At 47.1% G+C, this 14,306-nt stretch overlaps 4 protein-coding genes across 4 annotated transcripts; 2 read left to right on the forward strand and 2 right to left on the reverse strand.

The window, feature by feature from the left end:
* On the reverse strand, positions 1-1,948 carry LOC9655126 (myosin-binding protein 2). Its single transcript, XM_002963551.2, has 3 exons — positions 526-1,948; positions 412-464; positions 1-351 (listed from the first exon to the last, which is right to left on the reverse strand). The coding sequence occupies exons 1-3, from the start codon at positions 1,813-1,815 to the stop codon at positions 102-104; spliced, it is 1,593 nt and encodes a 530-aa protein (XP_002963597.1). The 5' UTR covers positions 1,816-1,948; the 3' UTR covers positions 1-101.
* An 86-nt stretch (positions 1,949-2,034) lies between these two features.
* Positions 2,035-4,413, reverse strand: LOC9655127 (protein POLLEN DEFECTIVE IN GUIDANCE 1). Its single transcript, XM_024668580.1, has 10 exons — positions 3,783-4,413; positions 3,608-3,705; positions 3,450-3,538; positions 3,315-3,388; positions 3,128-3,263; positions 2,894-3,067; positions 2,739-2,836; positions 2,553-2,675; positions 2,431-2,502; positions 2,035-2,382 (listed from the first exon to the last, which is right to left on the reverse strand). The coding sequence occupies exons 1-10, from the start codon at positions 4,383-4,385 to the stop codon at positions 2,197-2,199; spliced, it is 1,653 nt and encodes a 550-aa protein (XP_024524348.1). The 5' UTR covers positions 4,386-4,413; the 3' UTR covers positions 2,035-2,196.
* Positions 4,414-4,620: 207 nt separating this feature from the next.
* LOC9655128 lies at positions 4,621-6,999 on the forward strand. Its single transcript, XM_024668576.1, has 2 exons — positions 4,621-6,229; positions 6,282-6,999. The coding sequence occupies exons 1-2, from the start codon at positions 4,734-4,736 to the stop codon at positions 6,286-6,288; spliced, it is 1,503 nt and encodes a 500-aa protein (XP_024524344.1). The 5' UTR covers positions 4,621-4,733; the 3' UTR covers positions 6,289-6,999.
* A 3,786-nt stretch (positions 7,000-10,785) lies between these two features.
* LOC9655129 lies at positions 10,786-13,577 on the forward strand. Its single transcript, XM_002963172.2, has 4 exons — positions 10,786-11,001; positions 11,064-11,090; positions 11,168-13,158; positions 13,212-13,577. Exons 1-4 carry the CDS (start codon positions 10,791-10,793, stop codon positions 13,554-13,556), a joined length of 2,574 nt encoding a protein of 857 aa, XP_002963218.1. The 5' UTR covers positions 10,786-10,790; the 3' UTR covers positions 13,557-13,577.
* The last annotated feature ends 729 nt before the right edge of the window (positions 13,578-14,306 follow it).

The raw sequence follows: 14,306 nt of genomic DNA on the forward strand, positions 1-14,306 counted from the left end.
TATTCCAACCCCCAAACGTTTACAAACGCAAAAATTATGTACACGCAAAAACGAAGAACAACCTCTCTCTTCTCTCTTGTTCTAGTTTTTTGGTTGATCTCTCAGTAGTCCCAGCCGCTAAATGCTGTCTCCGATCGCCCCCTCGCGTCCATTGGCCACTCCAGATTCTGGCGATGGAGCACAGCGTAGGACGAGTTTGAGAAGAGCGGCGGAGTCTCCACTTTGATCCCACGAGTCAGGCAAGGCACCGCTCGAGGAGTCTTGCGGGGCGAGCTCTCGAGCAAGTGAGACAGCCCGACGTGATGGTCTCCGTAGCTCAATTCGGCAGGCTTGAGAAACATGCACGCCAATCTGGTAGAAGAACAGATCGATCGATCATCGACGAAAGAACAACCGTGACGAACGTTTTACCTGTTGATGTTCGAGTTGAGCGACTGGCGCAAACCATTGAACGAGAAGAATCCCTGCGAAACAACAAAGAATCAAAACTGGAAACTGGGGAATGCTACGAACTAGCTTGTTTACCTTGAAGGAGAAAACGAAGGATGCCTCTGATAACTCCTTGATATCGTCCGACTTCCTGTCCAAGGCTTGGATGTGCCGCAGCTGCTGTGATATCTCCTCTAGAATCTCCATCTCGCCGTTGCCACCACCGCCCCTCCTCGGCCCTCCAAACGCGTGGTAATCCCTCTCGGCTTCCAGCGCTCGAAGCCTCGCGCTCAGCTCTCTCAGCTCCTCGCTGAGCTTCCCATGCGGCCGGGCGAAGGCACGAACAATGTGGTCGACGGCGTTGTCTTCGTCATCCCGGCTCACGGAACTCGAATACAAACCGGACGAGCTGGACGCGGAGCCATAGCTTCTCGAGTTCTTGAGAGGCGAATCATGGCTTTTCCATCTCGGACCATACTTCTCCATGAACTCGTGCTCGGACCGGCCACCCGACGTCGTTCCTGTGCTAGAAACCTCACGTAGATCGTGAATCCCGGACGAGCCATTGCCCTCTTCGTCGACGTCCATGCTAGACGATCCCACTCCTCGCGAAGGGCTGTGAACTCTCGGAGGAGATTCCACCCTCTCGAACGATTCTATCAAGTTCTTCCCTCGCTGCTGGCCACCCGCCTGTGGAGTCGCAGCCATGGAAGCACCATCCCCACTCTCCACACTGGAAAAGCAAGGCCTCTTCTTCCCACCAGCGAGAGAGCTCCGGTACATCTCCACCTCTTTGGACAGCGCCATCCTCTCCTCCTCCTGCTTGGCCAGGATCTCGTTGAGCATTCCAATGGCACCTTGATCATACTGGGTGCGCTCCTCCACCATCCTTTTGTACTGGCTAGCTTCCATTTGCACCGCAGCCTTCTCCTCTTGCAACCTGGTGATCATAGCCAAGGTCTCGGTAGCAGCCACCGCGGCGGCATTCCTTTCTTCCTCGAGCTCCACGCTCAGCGCGCTCACAATCTCCCTCTCGGCCTCCAAGGCCCCCATCAAGCGCCTGAATTGCTCGTTGGAAATCACAGCATCCTCCTCCCAAGCGACGGAAGAGAACACCTCCTCGGGATAGATTTTGGCAAACTTCCTCTTCACGGAGCGCTCGTTCTTGCCGGACTGGGAGAGAAGCCGGTTACAAAACGAGCAGCGCCCATGTACTTCGCAATCGCCGCCATTCCAGACCTCCCAGCTCTTTTGGAAATCCACCTCCAACAGGCCCCCTTGCTGCTGCGCGAGAAGAAGCTCGAGCTTGCGGAGCTGCGCGGCCGCGGGAGAGGGCGCCAGACACGAGCAATACGCCGCGACGCAGCAATCGCAGACGCTGCCCATGCCCCCAAGGTACAATCCGGATATCAAAATCTACTGGAGCTGAAATGCGAGCTGGCGATGTCTCCGACCTCAAATTTCCAGCCCCAGCTCATCGCTATCGGTCGGCGCGCCTTGGATTCCCCCCGCCCACTTCGTGGAGCTCGCCAAACCCTAGAACAAAAGCCCTAGAACAGTGAGGGAGGGAGAACAAAGAAATTATTCTTTTTCATTCGGCCGAAAGGTCCACCACATTTTCGTACGATTATAACGTTCAACCATAGCCCAGCAATCGACGGTCAGGGATTCCATTCTATATCTGGCACTGTAGCCGTCAGATATTCGCGCCCGCAGTTACTATATTCGCTATAGCTAACTAACTCCGTTTGAAATGGTACATACGCTTTACTCCATGTGGCAACGCTTGAGATACCACGCAGCATACTTGTTGAGTGACCAACGCACGACGATCTTTAACGCTACCAAAATTGCGAAAGTTCCACCGGCAACGAGTCCAAATCTTAGCAGGGAACTCCAAGCGGACTTTGTCGAGATGTACGAAGCATACAGAGGAAGTATGACTTTGATAACCTGTGATCCAGGGTTATGGAAACATTTGAGAGAAAGTTCTAGCCTTACCACACAGGCGGGGCCGAGAGGTATGAATCTGAGAGCTTTGCTCCTGGAGGAGTCCTTGCGGCTGCTTGCAATCTGAAACATGAAAACTTCAGAGAAGGAATTTGAAAGATTTCTCTATAAACCTGTTCGCACAGCATCTCCAGGAACTCCGTGTAGGCTGCGGGCATGACTTGGTTCACCTTCGCTAGAAAGGAATGCTTGATAAGGTCCACAAAGGATTCGCAAAACATTACCATCGCCGCGTGCTGCACAACACAATATGGGATCAATAAGTCAGTGCAATACGGGAACTAGATAACGAAACGTACGTAGAAAAATAATTGCATCCATGGCCCTTCCACAAGAATGATGTTTTGCGCAAACGCGAAAAAGAGGCAAGTCAGAAGATGAAAGCGCTCCACTGTGTCTGCGGAAGTGACACAACACATTATGGCGAAAAATACGAGCGACACAAGCTTCGCACCAGTGTGAGCCAGATCATGCATATTCTGCTTGTTAAACCGCTTGAAAACGGTACTCTTGATCTCTGCGAAATTGTTGGACATTAGCAGCACAAGCAGCGACCTGTTTGTTGCGGCGTAATGGAGCGCCGCGGAGAGACTGATCGCTTCGAACAAAATTATAAACGAGTGGACTGGTGTGCACAGTTAAGATGGAACAAAAGAACGAGATGAAAAGAGAAATTTTCGAAGGATATTGAAGCAGCCCACTGCTATGAGCCAGTTGAGAGCAAAAGTTTGTAAACCTGCAGCATTTGAAACGTAATTCATCGCTGAGAAATACAGAACCTGTAGCACATCCACGCCAAATGACTGGAAGAGTTTGTCGAAGACCTGAATCAAGACAATAAACTTCACGCCCTGCAAGGAAATTTTGAATTTTACCTCCAGCATGTTGTAAATGACATAGAGTTTTATATTCGGCTCAAATCGAATCGAGTGATAGATATAGCTGATATCTAAACGGTGACAGTGCAGAACGTAAGAAGCCAGAATCAACTGCCATATAGATCAAAATACCTGCTTGCTGAAGAAAAAGAACCCCGAGAACCAAGACAAGTAAGCAACCGAAATCGGACAAGTCACGGGCTTGCAATGCTCGTCGCTCTCTGCCAGTCAGATAGAAGAGAGTGAGAAAACAATGTAAAAGAAAATCATTTCACACCTAGAAAATTCACCTCAGACGCCTCCAAAGAGCTATTACAACGCGGACCGGTGTCGCAACCAGAAGCGAAAGAAAGGAGTCTAGGCAGGCGAAAAAACCAACGAGGATGAGCTGAAACACGAGTTCCAAAAGCAAAGATAAAATGTTAAGCATGAAACTCTTGCGAAGTAGAATAACAAACAACTAACCAGTTCGCATCGCCAGGGGACGTGCACCAGAGTATTGTAGACGCAATCCTGACTTTTCTGATTTCCAGCTCGTACCGTTGCCTCCAAAGAGCTTCCTTCAAGCAACCCGTGAAAAAAGCCGCGAGCTTGCCAGGATTCGCCAATGTCGACTTGCTTCGCAGGCTTCTCGGCCTCGAAGCGATCGAAAACTTTGGTGTCTGCGTTACTGACAGCTTGAGGAGAGGGATGCGCCACCAAAGAGGAGGTTCCATTCTCTTGAAGAACAGGACCATCTCCATTTTCCTGTACCGCATGAACAGCACGTTTTTCCTCCGCTCCATTCTGCTGGATTATCCCATTCACCGCTGTGGGAAATTTTGGTACCTCTTTGCGGACCTGCGCTACCAGATCGGCAAATCCCGCGAGATCGGCGCTGGATCCAGGGCTGAGGCTGAAACTCTGCTTGAGCGTTCCCTTTTTGCTCCGGCGCCGCCGCCTCCGGGAATTCTTCTCCGCCACGAGCTCGTTCCTGGGCGGCGCCACTCGATCATCCTCGTCGCCGGCAACATCGCGGCTGAGGAGATCGAACGAGACACTCCGCTTCACCAAAGCAGCGGGCGCCATTGCTTCTCCAAGCTCATAGCTACACGTAAAGAACCCTAACCCTCCATGCGGTGGAGGAAAACGCGAGGACTGGTCTACACGTGGTCGTCGACAACTGGATGGGCAGCGTGGCAAGAAATGGTATATCCTGCGCTTTCCTAGGTATCTGAATATTCCCACCCTGCCGTTCGTACTTGCGTACGGAGTCGTCCACGTCGGCGCTCCTCACGGTCAAATCCTGGTGGGGATTAGAGATTTAGGGCTCTTAACGCCTGGGAGCGATCGATCGATCGATCTGCGAGCTAGAGCGCGGCATTTTGGATCGCGCGCCGTCTGGGATCTAGGATTTCGAGGAGCTGCCATGGGATCATGAGCAGGAGAGATGGCTCCTGCTGGAGGCACCCTTCTCAACGCGCGGCTGGAGTGTGCGCCGACTGCCTCAAGGAGCGGCTCTCGGCGCTGAGCCCCTCGGCGGAGGCGCTGGTTCCACACAGGGCGTCCTACAGCGACAGGAGCTCGGCATTCGGGTTTGTAGCGCTAGATAGGAGGAATGCCGCGGCTAGCCGGCCAGGGATCGCGGATTATGGAGGCCAGCGCCAGCAGCAGCTCGTCTCACCGCTACTCTCGGATGCCTACTTGCGGAGGTCCAAATCTTGGTCGCATTGGGAGGGAAGTGGCGGCGGCGGCGGCGGCGTCGTCATGGGCGGCGCCTCCAACGCCGCCCGGGGGAACAACCTTCCCTTCGGCAACGGGAATGGATTCGCCGGGAGGAAGTCCGATGCCGTTCTTGACGACTGGACCCGGCAGAGGTTCTTCTCGATCTTCGCCAAGGACCAGAGCCAGCAGAAGAAATCGTCGTCGGCTTGCGCCAGCAACAACAGGAGCACGCCGCAGCGCTTCTATGGCGGCGCTCCACCGCTCGCGTCTGGGATGAGGAGCGGCGGCGGCGGCGGCCATCGCTGCCTCGCTTCTTCCAAGGTAGACTATCAAGGTGAGGGTCTTAGTTCTAGCGCAGCAGCTGGGTTAGAGAATGGGAACTCCTCGTCCGCCAAGAAGACTTCGTCACGTAAGTCATCCGCATGGTGGTCTTCGCTGGTGACAACTTTCAGGAAATCCAAGCCAAGGCCTTCTCCCGAGACCGAGCCAGCAGTAAGCAAGAAGAAATCCACGAGCACCGGCAGCAGCAGCCTGGCCGGCTATTTCAACCGGGCGAGGAAAGAAGAAGCCAAGTATGTGAACTTGGCAAAGGGTCGAGCTTCCCAGCATAGCCCAAACTGGAAGCAGCAGCACCCACAACAACAACAGCAGCAGCAGCAGCACAGCAATCCATCGTGGATCTCATCGCCACTGCGAATTTTCAAGCACGGTGCGAGCTCTAACCACGGCAAGGCCAAGAAGGACGCGGCCAACCCGATCAGCTCGTCTTCCTCGCAGCAAGCTTGCGACGCTCACCTCCACCAACAAAACCAACAACACCAGCAGGAAAACACCGTCGACAGGCACTCGAGCTCCGAAAAGCCGAGCTCCTGGAGCATTCCATCGTCGGTGGAGCTGAAGAAGCTCCAGGCGGCGACGCCGGCCTACACGGCCTACTACAGGGACTACGGCGCGTGGAGCTTGTCGTCGAGCCCGGTACCGCACAACAGGTGGGGCAACGCTAATAACTGCGCTACGAGGGGAAAGCAGCCGTGGGAGAATCGAGACGTTGTCGCCCACTCTGCGTCGTCACCGTACCACCGACTGGGCAGCAGCACTTGGAACTTTTACTTGACGCCGCTACGGCCTGCCAAAGCGAAGGCCGCCGGCATCGCCACCACCACCACCACCACCACCGCCAGCAGCGCTTCAAAACAACAGAACAACAGGTATTAACTTCTCCAGTCAGCCTTTTAAAGTTTCTTCGTTCCTTTGACTCAGGCAGTAGCAGCAAGCAGGCGACGCGCGACAAGTGCTTTGCTCGCTCGTCTTTTTCTTCTCGGGCCACAGAGAGCGATGCGAGAGCGAGGGAGGTCTGGTCGAAAGAGAAGAGATCTGGTCGAAAGCTCAGCGCGGGGGTCCTTGTAGGCAGAGAGGATTTGGAGCAAAGGAAGCAGCCAGCAGTGGCAGTTCTCTAAGAGTGCGAAAAGGCTGGAAGAGAAAGAAGCGAGGGATGAAAGTATAAAGAGGCAAGAGGGACGAGCTCGTCCTCTCTCTGGTCGCTCAGCAGGTCTCTCAGGTCTCTCAGGCCTCTCAGGCCTGGCGGTGGAATGGATGGATGGATGGATTGATGGACGAACAGCATTTAATCTGCGCCTGGCAGCAGGGTGGTGGTGGTGGTGGTGGTGGTGGTGGGATTTGGCATCTCATGGCAGTTGCAGTGAAGACAAATGTTTCAAAGGTGGACACAGAAAGAAAGAGAAATGTTTATTGTCATGAGATGCTTGGAGAGTTTTTTGACGAGACTGCATGCGTCATAAATGCCAAACAAGGGTATTTGCAGCCTCCTATAGCAATTGAGGAAGGTAGGTGGTGAAATACATGAGTAGATCATAATGCATTCGTTGCATTGTGGTCTCATGGGTCTCTGGAGAACACGTATTATTACTAAAATGTAGTTTCTCACATTACCAATATTGCCAAGGGCATAAATTTGAAAGGTGGGGTTTAACTTTCAAATGAAAAATTATTTTTAACTCTTTTTAAAAAGAGTAAATATTTTTTTAAAAAGGCTAACCTAACGGAAGATTTTGAAATGCAAAAACTTTTAACAATTCTTCTCTTCTCCTTGATCATCAACAATTTGTGGCTTTTGTTGGCTAATAGGGATAGTTCTTACTGCAGTGGTTCTAAGATTTCTCAATTGTTATTGATTTTTCCCCTACAGGATGCTAGTATAAGACCTTGGAGGTGTTAAGAGCAAACTAAAGGTTTTATTTTGTTATCTGTAAAACGTACCTTAAAACAGATGTCATCGCCTGCTTATTAATTAAAAATATTCATCCCTTAAAGAAAGAATAAGCATATTTTGAAAGGATATTTTATTTTATTACTCTTTAAGGAAAAGAGCTACATGAAAGTGCATCCTAGTGATGTAGTTCATTGTTTGAGCTATATTCTATTGAGATTGTTCTGACCACCATCAATCAGAACTATGCTTAATAAAACTTGTTATTTTTAGGAATCTTTTGATCTAATCGTTGTTAAACTCTGAAAAAATGCATGTTTGTGTTCCTTGCAGAGACAATTTAGCACATAGACAAGTGTTACATCAAGCTTTGTCAATAATCACTAACAAACCCAAAAGTTTCATCAACCAAGCCTTTTCTGAGGAGGCATGACCTAGAGCTAAATAACAAAGATAAAAGAGGTTTAGCTTTGCCTCTTTTTGCACCGACCTTTACCCTTAAATTTACTAGGTATTAAACCTTAAGTGTCTTAGTGAGTTTACATTTGCACACACACATTAAGAAAATACTTAAATAATCAAGTTAAGTATAATTTTATTCACACAAACCTTTTCATTCAGGTAAACTTATAATTTGATATGGGTTTAAATTTAGTTTCTTAGAACTTACCTTGGTCTAGTCTTGGTGATCTGAGTGCCATATAGTGCCAATGGCAGCAAGACCCTGTCCACAAACTTGCTCCATCATTAGCAATGTCACTCTGGTCTAAACAATGAAGCTATTGACTTTTGCAACATCTTCAATCATCTCTTTCCAGTCCATCTAGAGTCTAGGAAGAATCTTTCTAGCTGAAAATCTTTCTAGACTTGATTGTTGCTTTCCTTATATAATTTTTCTGTTCTTTCTAAAAGGAGAAGTCTTCATAGACATTGTTGGAAGCCCATACTACATTGCTCTAGAAGTTCTTTGAAAAATGTATTCGGCATGACATCCGGTGTTGGAGGGTGACACAGCTAGCTTCACTAGCATCTGCAACCTCCTTCAAAATGCTCTTAGTCCACCTGGACCATGTCACAGCATAGTGACATTCAATAGCTCTGGGCATCATCACTGCTAACTCCTATTGCAGTGACTTCTTTTTTCTCTTCTTTGTTTTCTTTATTTTTCTTTCATTTTTTTTCTTTCACTCTTTTCTACTGCCTTTTGGGAGTTTATTCATTTCCTAGCTTTTCTCCCATAGTTTCTAGGTTCTTCTCTATATTAGATTTATCCACACCTCATTACCATCATTTTGAGTCACTCACAATCACCATTTAATCATTCTTGAATTTGCTACATCTTTGTCTATCACTTGTTACATTTGCTTTATATTTACATGCATGTGTTCTGTAGCAGATCTTGCTAGAGTTCCAGCCCTCCTGCTAGAGCTTGCGGAGAAAATCCAGTGCCGATCAATGCAACCCGGGATTGTGGGTGATGCCAGTGATCACTGCTGTCCAAGAGACTAGATTTGGATCTGGCATGGTGCGGAAGATTGCAATTGTGGGGCCAAGATGGCCGAAGTGAATGTAGCTCGTGAGGATGGTGTTCCAGGATACTGCATTGCTCTCACTCACCTTGGAGAGGAGGATCTTTGCCTTGCACAAATGCCCATTTGAGGCCAATGCTGCGATCATGGCATTGTAGCTCGCAGCATCGGGATGGGCGATTTGGGAGAAGATCCGCCACACCTTTGGAACATCCACAATCTAGACATACACATTGATGATTGCTCTGATCACGCTAGAATGCCGATTCTTCGGGCTCAAACAGCACCCTGGCTTCCTCGATCCTCCCAGACTGGGCGTAGGCCTTGCCCAGTCCTCGAGCATGGAGATCATGGAGTTGGGCAATGTGAATCGATCAAAAAGGAGCTTGGCCTGCTCAATCCTGCCACCAAACGCAAGCACTGCAACCATGTCATTGATTGTCATAGGGTTGTGATGGGGGATCTGACCAAAGAGGAGCTGTGCCTCATCAAGATTGCTGCTCCTCGCGCATTCCACGCCACCATGACGCACCGTGGCATGGAATCGAAGAGCGTGCATCTGGCCTCACATGGCATGGGCTGAAATCATTGACATCCACGACACTGCGTTTCGATCAGGCATGGAATCAAATACTTTTCTATCATTGTGCACTCAATCGTTCACAAGGTAGGCCGCCAGGAGTGAGTTCCACACAACCATATCATGAGGCTCCATGGAATCAAACATGATCTTTGCATCCACAGCCAGTCCCTGCTGCACATAAGCTCTGATCATTGTGCTCCAGGAGACAGCATTTCTCTGTGGCATCACAGTGAAGAGAGCTTGTGCCTTGCGGATATGGCCGCAAGAACCCATTGTTGTGATCATCAGGTTCCATGAAACTATGTCTCTAAAAGGGATTCTCTTAAACATCATGATTGCATCATCGATCCTCCCAGACTCCACAATCGTGCCCAGGAGGCTGTTCCACAAGCAGCAGTCCCACTTGGGTATCTCAAAGAAAACAATGGCCACCTTTTCAATTTGCCCATTCTTGGCATTTGCCATATTCATAGAGTTCTAAGCAGTTACAATTTGTAATGGCATAGAATCAAACAGATCCTTCACATTTTCTAAATAATTTCTTGATGCCAAAACTGATATCATCGTTGTATTCACTCTGGCATCTCATTGAATAGGGCAATGGCTTCCTCCAGATGCCAGTTTTGGGCATAGCACAAAAGCATTACATGACATCTCTGTAATTTTTCATTTCATCACATTCCATGATCCACATGCATAGTGATCATCATCATCCATGGCATGAAATTGTAGAAAGGCATCCCATCAAACAATCGCTGTGCCTCCTCCAGATCCCCAGTGGCGGCAATTGCTGCAATAGCAGCATTCCAGATGACAAGATTTTTCACTAGGTTTTTCTCAAACACCTACCTAGCCTCAAATAACTGCAATTAATGATGCTAATGTTTGCTTTTAGCCAATGGGAGGTGGCCAATTGCTTGGGGCAAGAAAAGAAAGCATTATGACACATGTAATATGAAAAGTGTTGATCGGCATTGACATTTAATCTTTTGCAATGGAGATTTACTTAGATTTTATAATTCTTTTTAAAGATTTTGATAATTTTCTATGAAAAACATCATCTTATAAGAAAACATATGCTTATAGTTACCTTTTCAATTCTTTTTTCAAAGTGGAATATAATATATGTTGTTTGATATTATTTCAATTTAATTTTCAATGTAATAATGATAATTAAAACAATATTTGCTAACTGGGCAGCATATGCTAGGCAATGACTAGTTGAGCTAATAAAACAATAAAATAACAAATATAAATTTGTGATTTGACAGCGATTTAAATTTTTGGTGTGATAGATTATTTTAATGCTAAAATTTCAGCTTTCCCAGAATAGAAAGAGTTTTAAATTTATACTTAAGAAGTCTGATTCTGGAATATTTACATGAGATCTGAACCGTTGATTTGCATCACAGCTAGGGTTAGCAGTGGGGATGGCGTCTGGAACTGAGCCCATGCCGGTGGATGGGCCGATTTTCAGCCTTGAAAGGCAAATAGAGGGAGTCGAGAAGCAAATATGTGAGGCTGAGGAGCAGCTCAAGGCAACAAATGATGCAGAGGAGGAGCGGTACTGGCGGAAAATGGTGGGGCAGCTGAGACAAAAGGAGATCCACCTGAGGGAAGAAAAGCTTATCTTACTCAAGGGTAGGCATTGGATTTTGGTCTTGACTTGTTCTTCCATCGCTGACAAATATTTTTTTTTGCAGCGCCTTCAGCTCCTACCACTGATTGTGGTAAGATTTACGATGTTCTCTGGTGAACTGACGAAGCGTTACTTGTGTGTTCATTGTGTTTGATCTTGATCAAGCAGATGTGCAAGGTATCTTGGACCATGTATGGAACGAGATACATGGAGAACTTCTTGAGCCAAGCGATTTGAAGGCCAGCTATCCAGACGTTTGCAAAGGGACGGTTCCCCAAGCTCCTGACAGTCGTAAACCTTGCCTTCTCTGGCATTGCCTCGAGGAGCCTTTTCGGGCCTCCAAATACATTCTGGATCAAGTGGATATAGCACGCCCTGGCCTGGTGGTCCTTTTCGATGTTTCCGGCTCTGGAAAAACTCGAACACTGTATGAGATTGCAGTGGACCGTTTGGCTCTGTATTTTGTTGGTGTTCCTATGGGACGGATTGGATCGGAGGGGTCTGCAGACTTGGATGCGCTGGTTAGTCGGCTAATGGTTCTGTATCCAGGAGACCAGTCAATTCCGATGCGCGTGACGCGGTGCTGCTTCAAAGCTGTTCTTCTCAGCAGATTCTTCATCCTAGACAAGTTGAAGGAGGTAGCAGGAAGCATGCCACCTCAGGTTTGGGCCAAGTACTGGTTGTTTAAGCAGGTTGGATTTGCGTTACTACCCTTCCATAATGACCCTTTCTACGTTCTAAGTGATAGACTACTCGAGTTAGTATCCAGTGACTGTGGGATCGAAGGGGTATTTGATCGTTTGATCGAGACACACAAGAGGGACTGGAGTGGGCCGATTATACTCGACGAATGCCAGGTGGTGCAGGACACCTTGGTGAATAGGTTTGATTCACCTACAGCTGGGTCAAGAACAAGATCTCTTTTGGATGTGTTTGTGCCGGCGTTGTTCGATGCTGGGTTTCGCACAAGCACGATCTACTATTCTGGTACAGGAGGAAGTATGGTTTCTGTTGCACGCAATATTTCTGCTACACTCAAACAGAGATTTTCAGTGGCAGTGTTCTGTCACTTTGGGGGATTTTATGAGGAGGCCGACCTGAAGGATTATGCTAGTCGGATCCTTAAAGATACATCACAGGTGGATTTTCACATGGTCTTCCAGTTATACAAGGGGCGGTATAGGTTTTTCGTTTCAGCATTAGAATCGTTTATTTCTGAAAAGCTACCGCTCAGCAAAGCAACTGCTTACTTTGTCGAATACGCCAACGAGGTTTCTACTAGAGAGTACAGGCCAATGGCAGTTAACACTTTGGGACGGAGTTCGCCTTTTCTTGACAGAACAGTCTACAGAAGTGTAAAAGACTTTTTTCGGAAGCATCCCCTGGCTCTCGAAAAACTGAGTCTTATACTCTTCCATCAGTTCTATGGATTGGATGCTGCCGTCAAGAACCCCAGCTTGAGTTTAATTCACTACGGACTAGCAAGGTTGGATGGCCGTCGGACGCTTGAAATGCAAGATTTGGAATCTTCGAAGGGAGGATTAGACACAGGGAACGTTCTACTGCGTATTGAGGAGCCTCTTGTTCTCCATTCTTTGTGGCACTATTTAACAGTTGGCGAACCAGCAGGCTTATCGAGTATAGCTGATACTGATTATAGCGGAATTGGGCACGGATACGAAATGATTGCAGTGGAGATGATTGCAAAAGCAATGGACGGGATGCAACCTGCAAATTTGATCTCTAGGTTTCTTCAAGATGGTGTGTACACGGTCACTTCACATAAGCTAGAGATTCCGGAAATCTACACCAGAAGAGCGAAGCTTGTGAAACCAAGGATCCACAGTGAACAAGTGGCGCAGATGAGACACGAGCATAGTAAAGGCTCGGATGTGCATGATGTCAACGCATCAAGATATACTTTGCAGGAGTACATCAATGCTGTCAAGGAGAGGGACGTCTTCCCATCCGTTCTATGGACAGGAGAATCCGGATTTGGGCCAGACGCCTTGTTTTTCCTAGACATGTCGGAGGGAGATGGAGATGATCAAGGACAAGTTTCAGAGACTGACCCTGCTTGCTCCACCTTGCAGCAGCAACACCCGATGACCCTTATTCCCGTTCTTGTGCAAGTTGAGACAAATAAGTCGCTTTACCAGGTAAGCAACATGTCATCTTTTTGATGTAATTTGACTTTTTTCTTTTATTGTAGGGTACTGTCAATAATGCTTTTTATAACTTGGATCTGAACAAGCTTTTCCAACACAAGAGTTCACTGACCCCAATTGAAGTTGCTGGTGCTAACTCCCTTCGAGAGTTAGCTCGTAATGGGTGTATTAAACTGGTGGTTTCTACAGACTTTGTCAATCTGAAGAAGCAGCTATGTAACCTCTATTTGAGGGACGAAGCATGCAGTAGTCAAATTTCTATTAGAAGAAGTGAAAAGAAGAATTTGGGCACAAAAGCCTTGTTTGGTGTTATCGGTAAAGATAACATCTTGGCTTTTGTTGATTCATGGCTGTTTGAGGCAATGTTTGTTCCTAAAGATGCAATTTGAGAAATTATTAAAAAACTGTAATTTGTACTTTCTGTTCTGGAAAGACTTCTTGGGCCCCACCCTTAGTGGGGAGCCACATTGCCATTGCCATTGTGAAGGTCTTTTTTATCACTCATTTTTCACTGTATCTTTCCATGGTAATGGTTGATGTTGATTTCTATAACCATTCTGGGAATACTTGCTATAGCAATGGCCTTCCAAATTTCTGCTGCAATCAGAGATCAAGTTTGCTACTTTCTCTTATTTGGTCTTGAGGCTCACACCTGAAGCCACACAAGTGGCTTTTCAGGTTTTACAGCCACTATATATTGGAATTACAACATTTATGGCTAGACAATTTGCGTGCTTTAGATATTCTTTCCTTACTACTATGACAGTAGGAGGTTGAAATTGCTATTGTTCAAGTGTAAATAAATTGGGTTTAACATTTATACTTAGCCAGATGAACATAGGGTAGAAACTCTTATGTTTTTCTTGTTGAGCATACTCGGTTTGGTTTAATTCTCTTTTACTCTATTTTGCACTACCTTGACAAGAACTCTCATGTATTGAGCCCACTTAAATATCATAATATATTCTTAACAATCTATTTTCACTATAAACAATTGCAATAAATAAGATATTTTTAGTTTATGAATGACTCAAAGAAGAAAATATATAGTCTCTCTTGCTAGCCTTTAGATTTGTGCAACAATCATCCTTTACATTTTCATTCTTGCATTGGTATTGTTGAGATTGAATCATCCTCTC

This window comes from Selaginella moellendorffii, unplaced genomic scaffold, assembly GCF_000143415.4.
Source record: "Selaginella moellendorffii unplaced genomic scaffold, v1.0 SELMOscaffold_3, whole genome shotgun sequence".
Taxonomy (NCBI): domain Eukaryota; kingdom Viridiplantae; phylum Streptophyta; class Lycopodiopsida; order Selaginellales; family Selaginellaceae; genus Selaginella; species Selaginella moellendorffii.

What these genes read in the sequence shown, in the direction of transcription:
- LOC9655126 (XM_002963551.2), bottom strand. Translation starts at nt 1,815, where the DNA reads ATGGGCAGCGTCTGCGATTGCTGCGTCGCGGCGTATTGCTCGTGTCTG. An exon ending in CCTTCGTTTTCTCCTTCAAG is followed by an intron (nt 465 to 525) that starts GTAAACAAGCTA and finishes GTTGTTTCGCAG; the next exon opens with GGATTCTTCTCGTTCAATGG. An exon ending in CTCAACTCGAACATCAACAG is followed by an intron (nt 352 to 411) that starts GTAAAACGTTCG and finishes TTCTTCTACCAG; the next exon opens with ATTGGCGTGCATGTTTCTCA.
- LOC9655129 (XM_002963172.2), top strand. Translation starts at nt 10,791, where the DNA reads ATGGCGTCTGGAACTGAGCCCATGCCGGTGGATGGGCCGATTTTCAGC. An exon ending in AAAGCTTATCTTACTCAAGG is followed by an intron (nt 11,002 to 11,063) that starts GTAGGCATTGGA and finishes TTTTTTTTGCAG; the next exon opens with CGCCTTCAGCTCCTACCACT. An exon ending in CAAATAAGTCGCTTTACCAG is followed by an intron (nt 13,159 to 13,211) that starts GTAAGCAACATG and finishes CTTTTATTGTAG; the next exon opens with GGTACTGTCAATAATGCTTT.
- LOC9655128 (XM_024668576.1), top strand. Translation starts at nt 4,734, where the DNA reads ATGAGCAGGAGAGATGGCTCCTGCTGGAGGCACCCTTCTCAACGCGCG.
- LOC9655127 (XM_024668580.1), bottom strand. Translation starts at nt 4,385, where the DNA reads ATGGCGCCCGCTGCTTTGGTGAAGCGGAGTGTCTCGTTCGATCTCCTC. An exon ending in GCTCTTTGGAGGCGTCTGAG is followed by an intron (nt 3,539 to 3,607) that starts GTGAATTTTCTA and finishes TCTGACTGGCAG; the next exon opens with AGAGCGACGAGCATTGCAAG. An exon ending in TCTTTTTCTTCAGCAAGCAG is followed by an intron (nt 3,389 to 3,449) that starts GTATTTTGATCT and finishes GTCACCGTTTAG; the next exon opens with ATATCAGCTATATCTATCAC.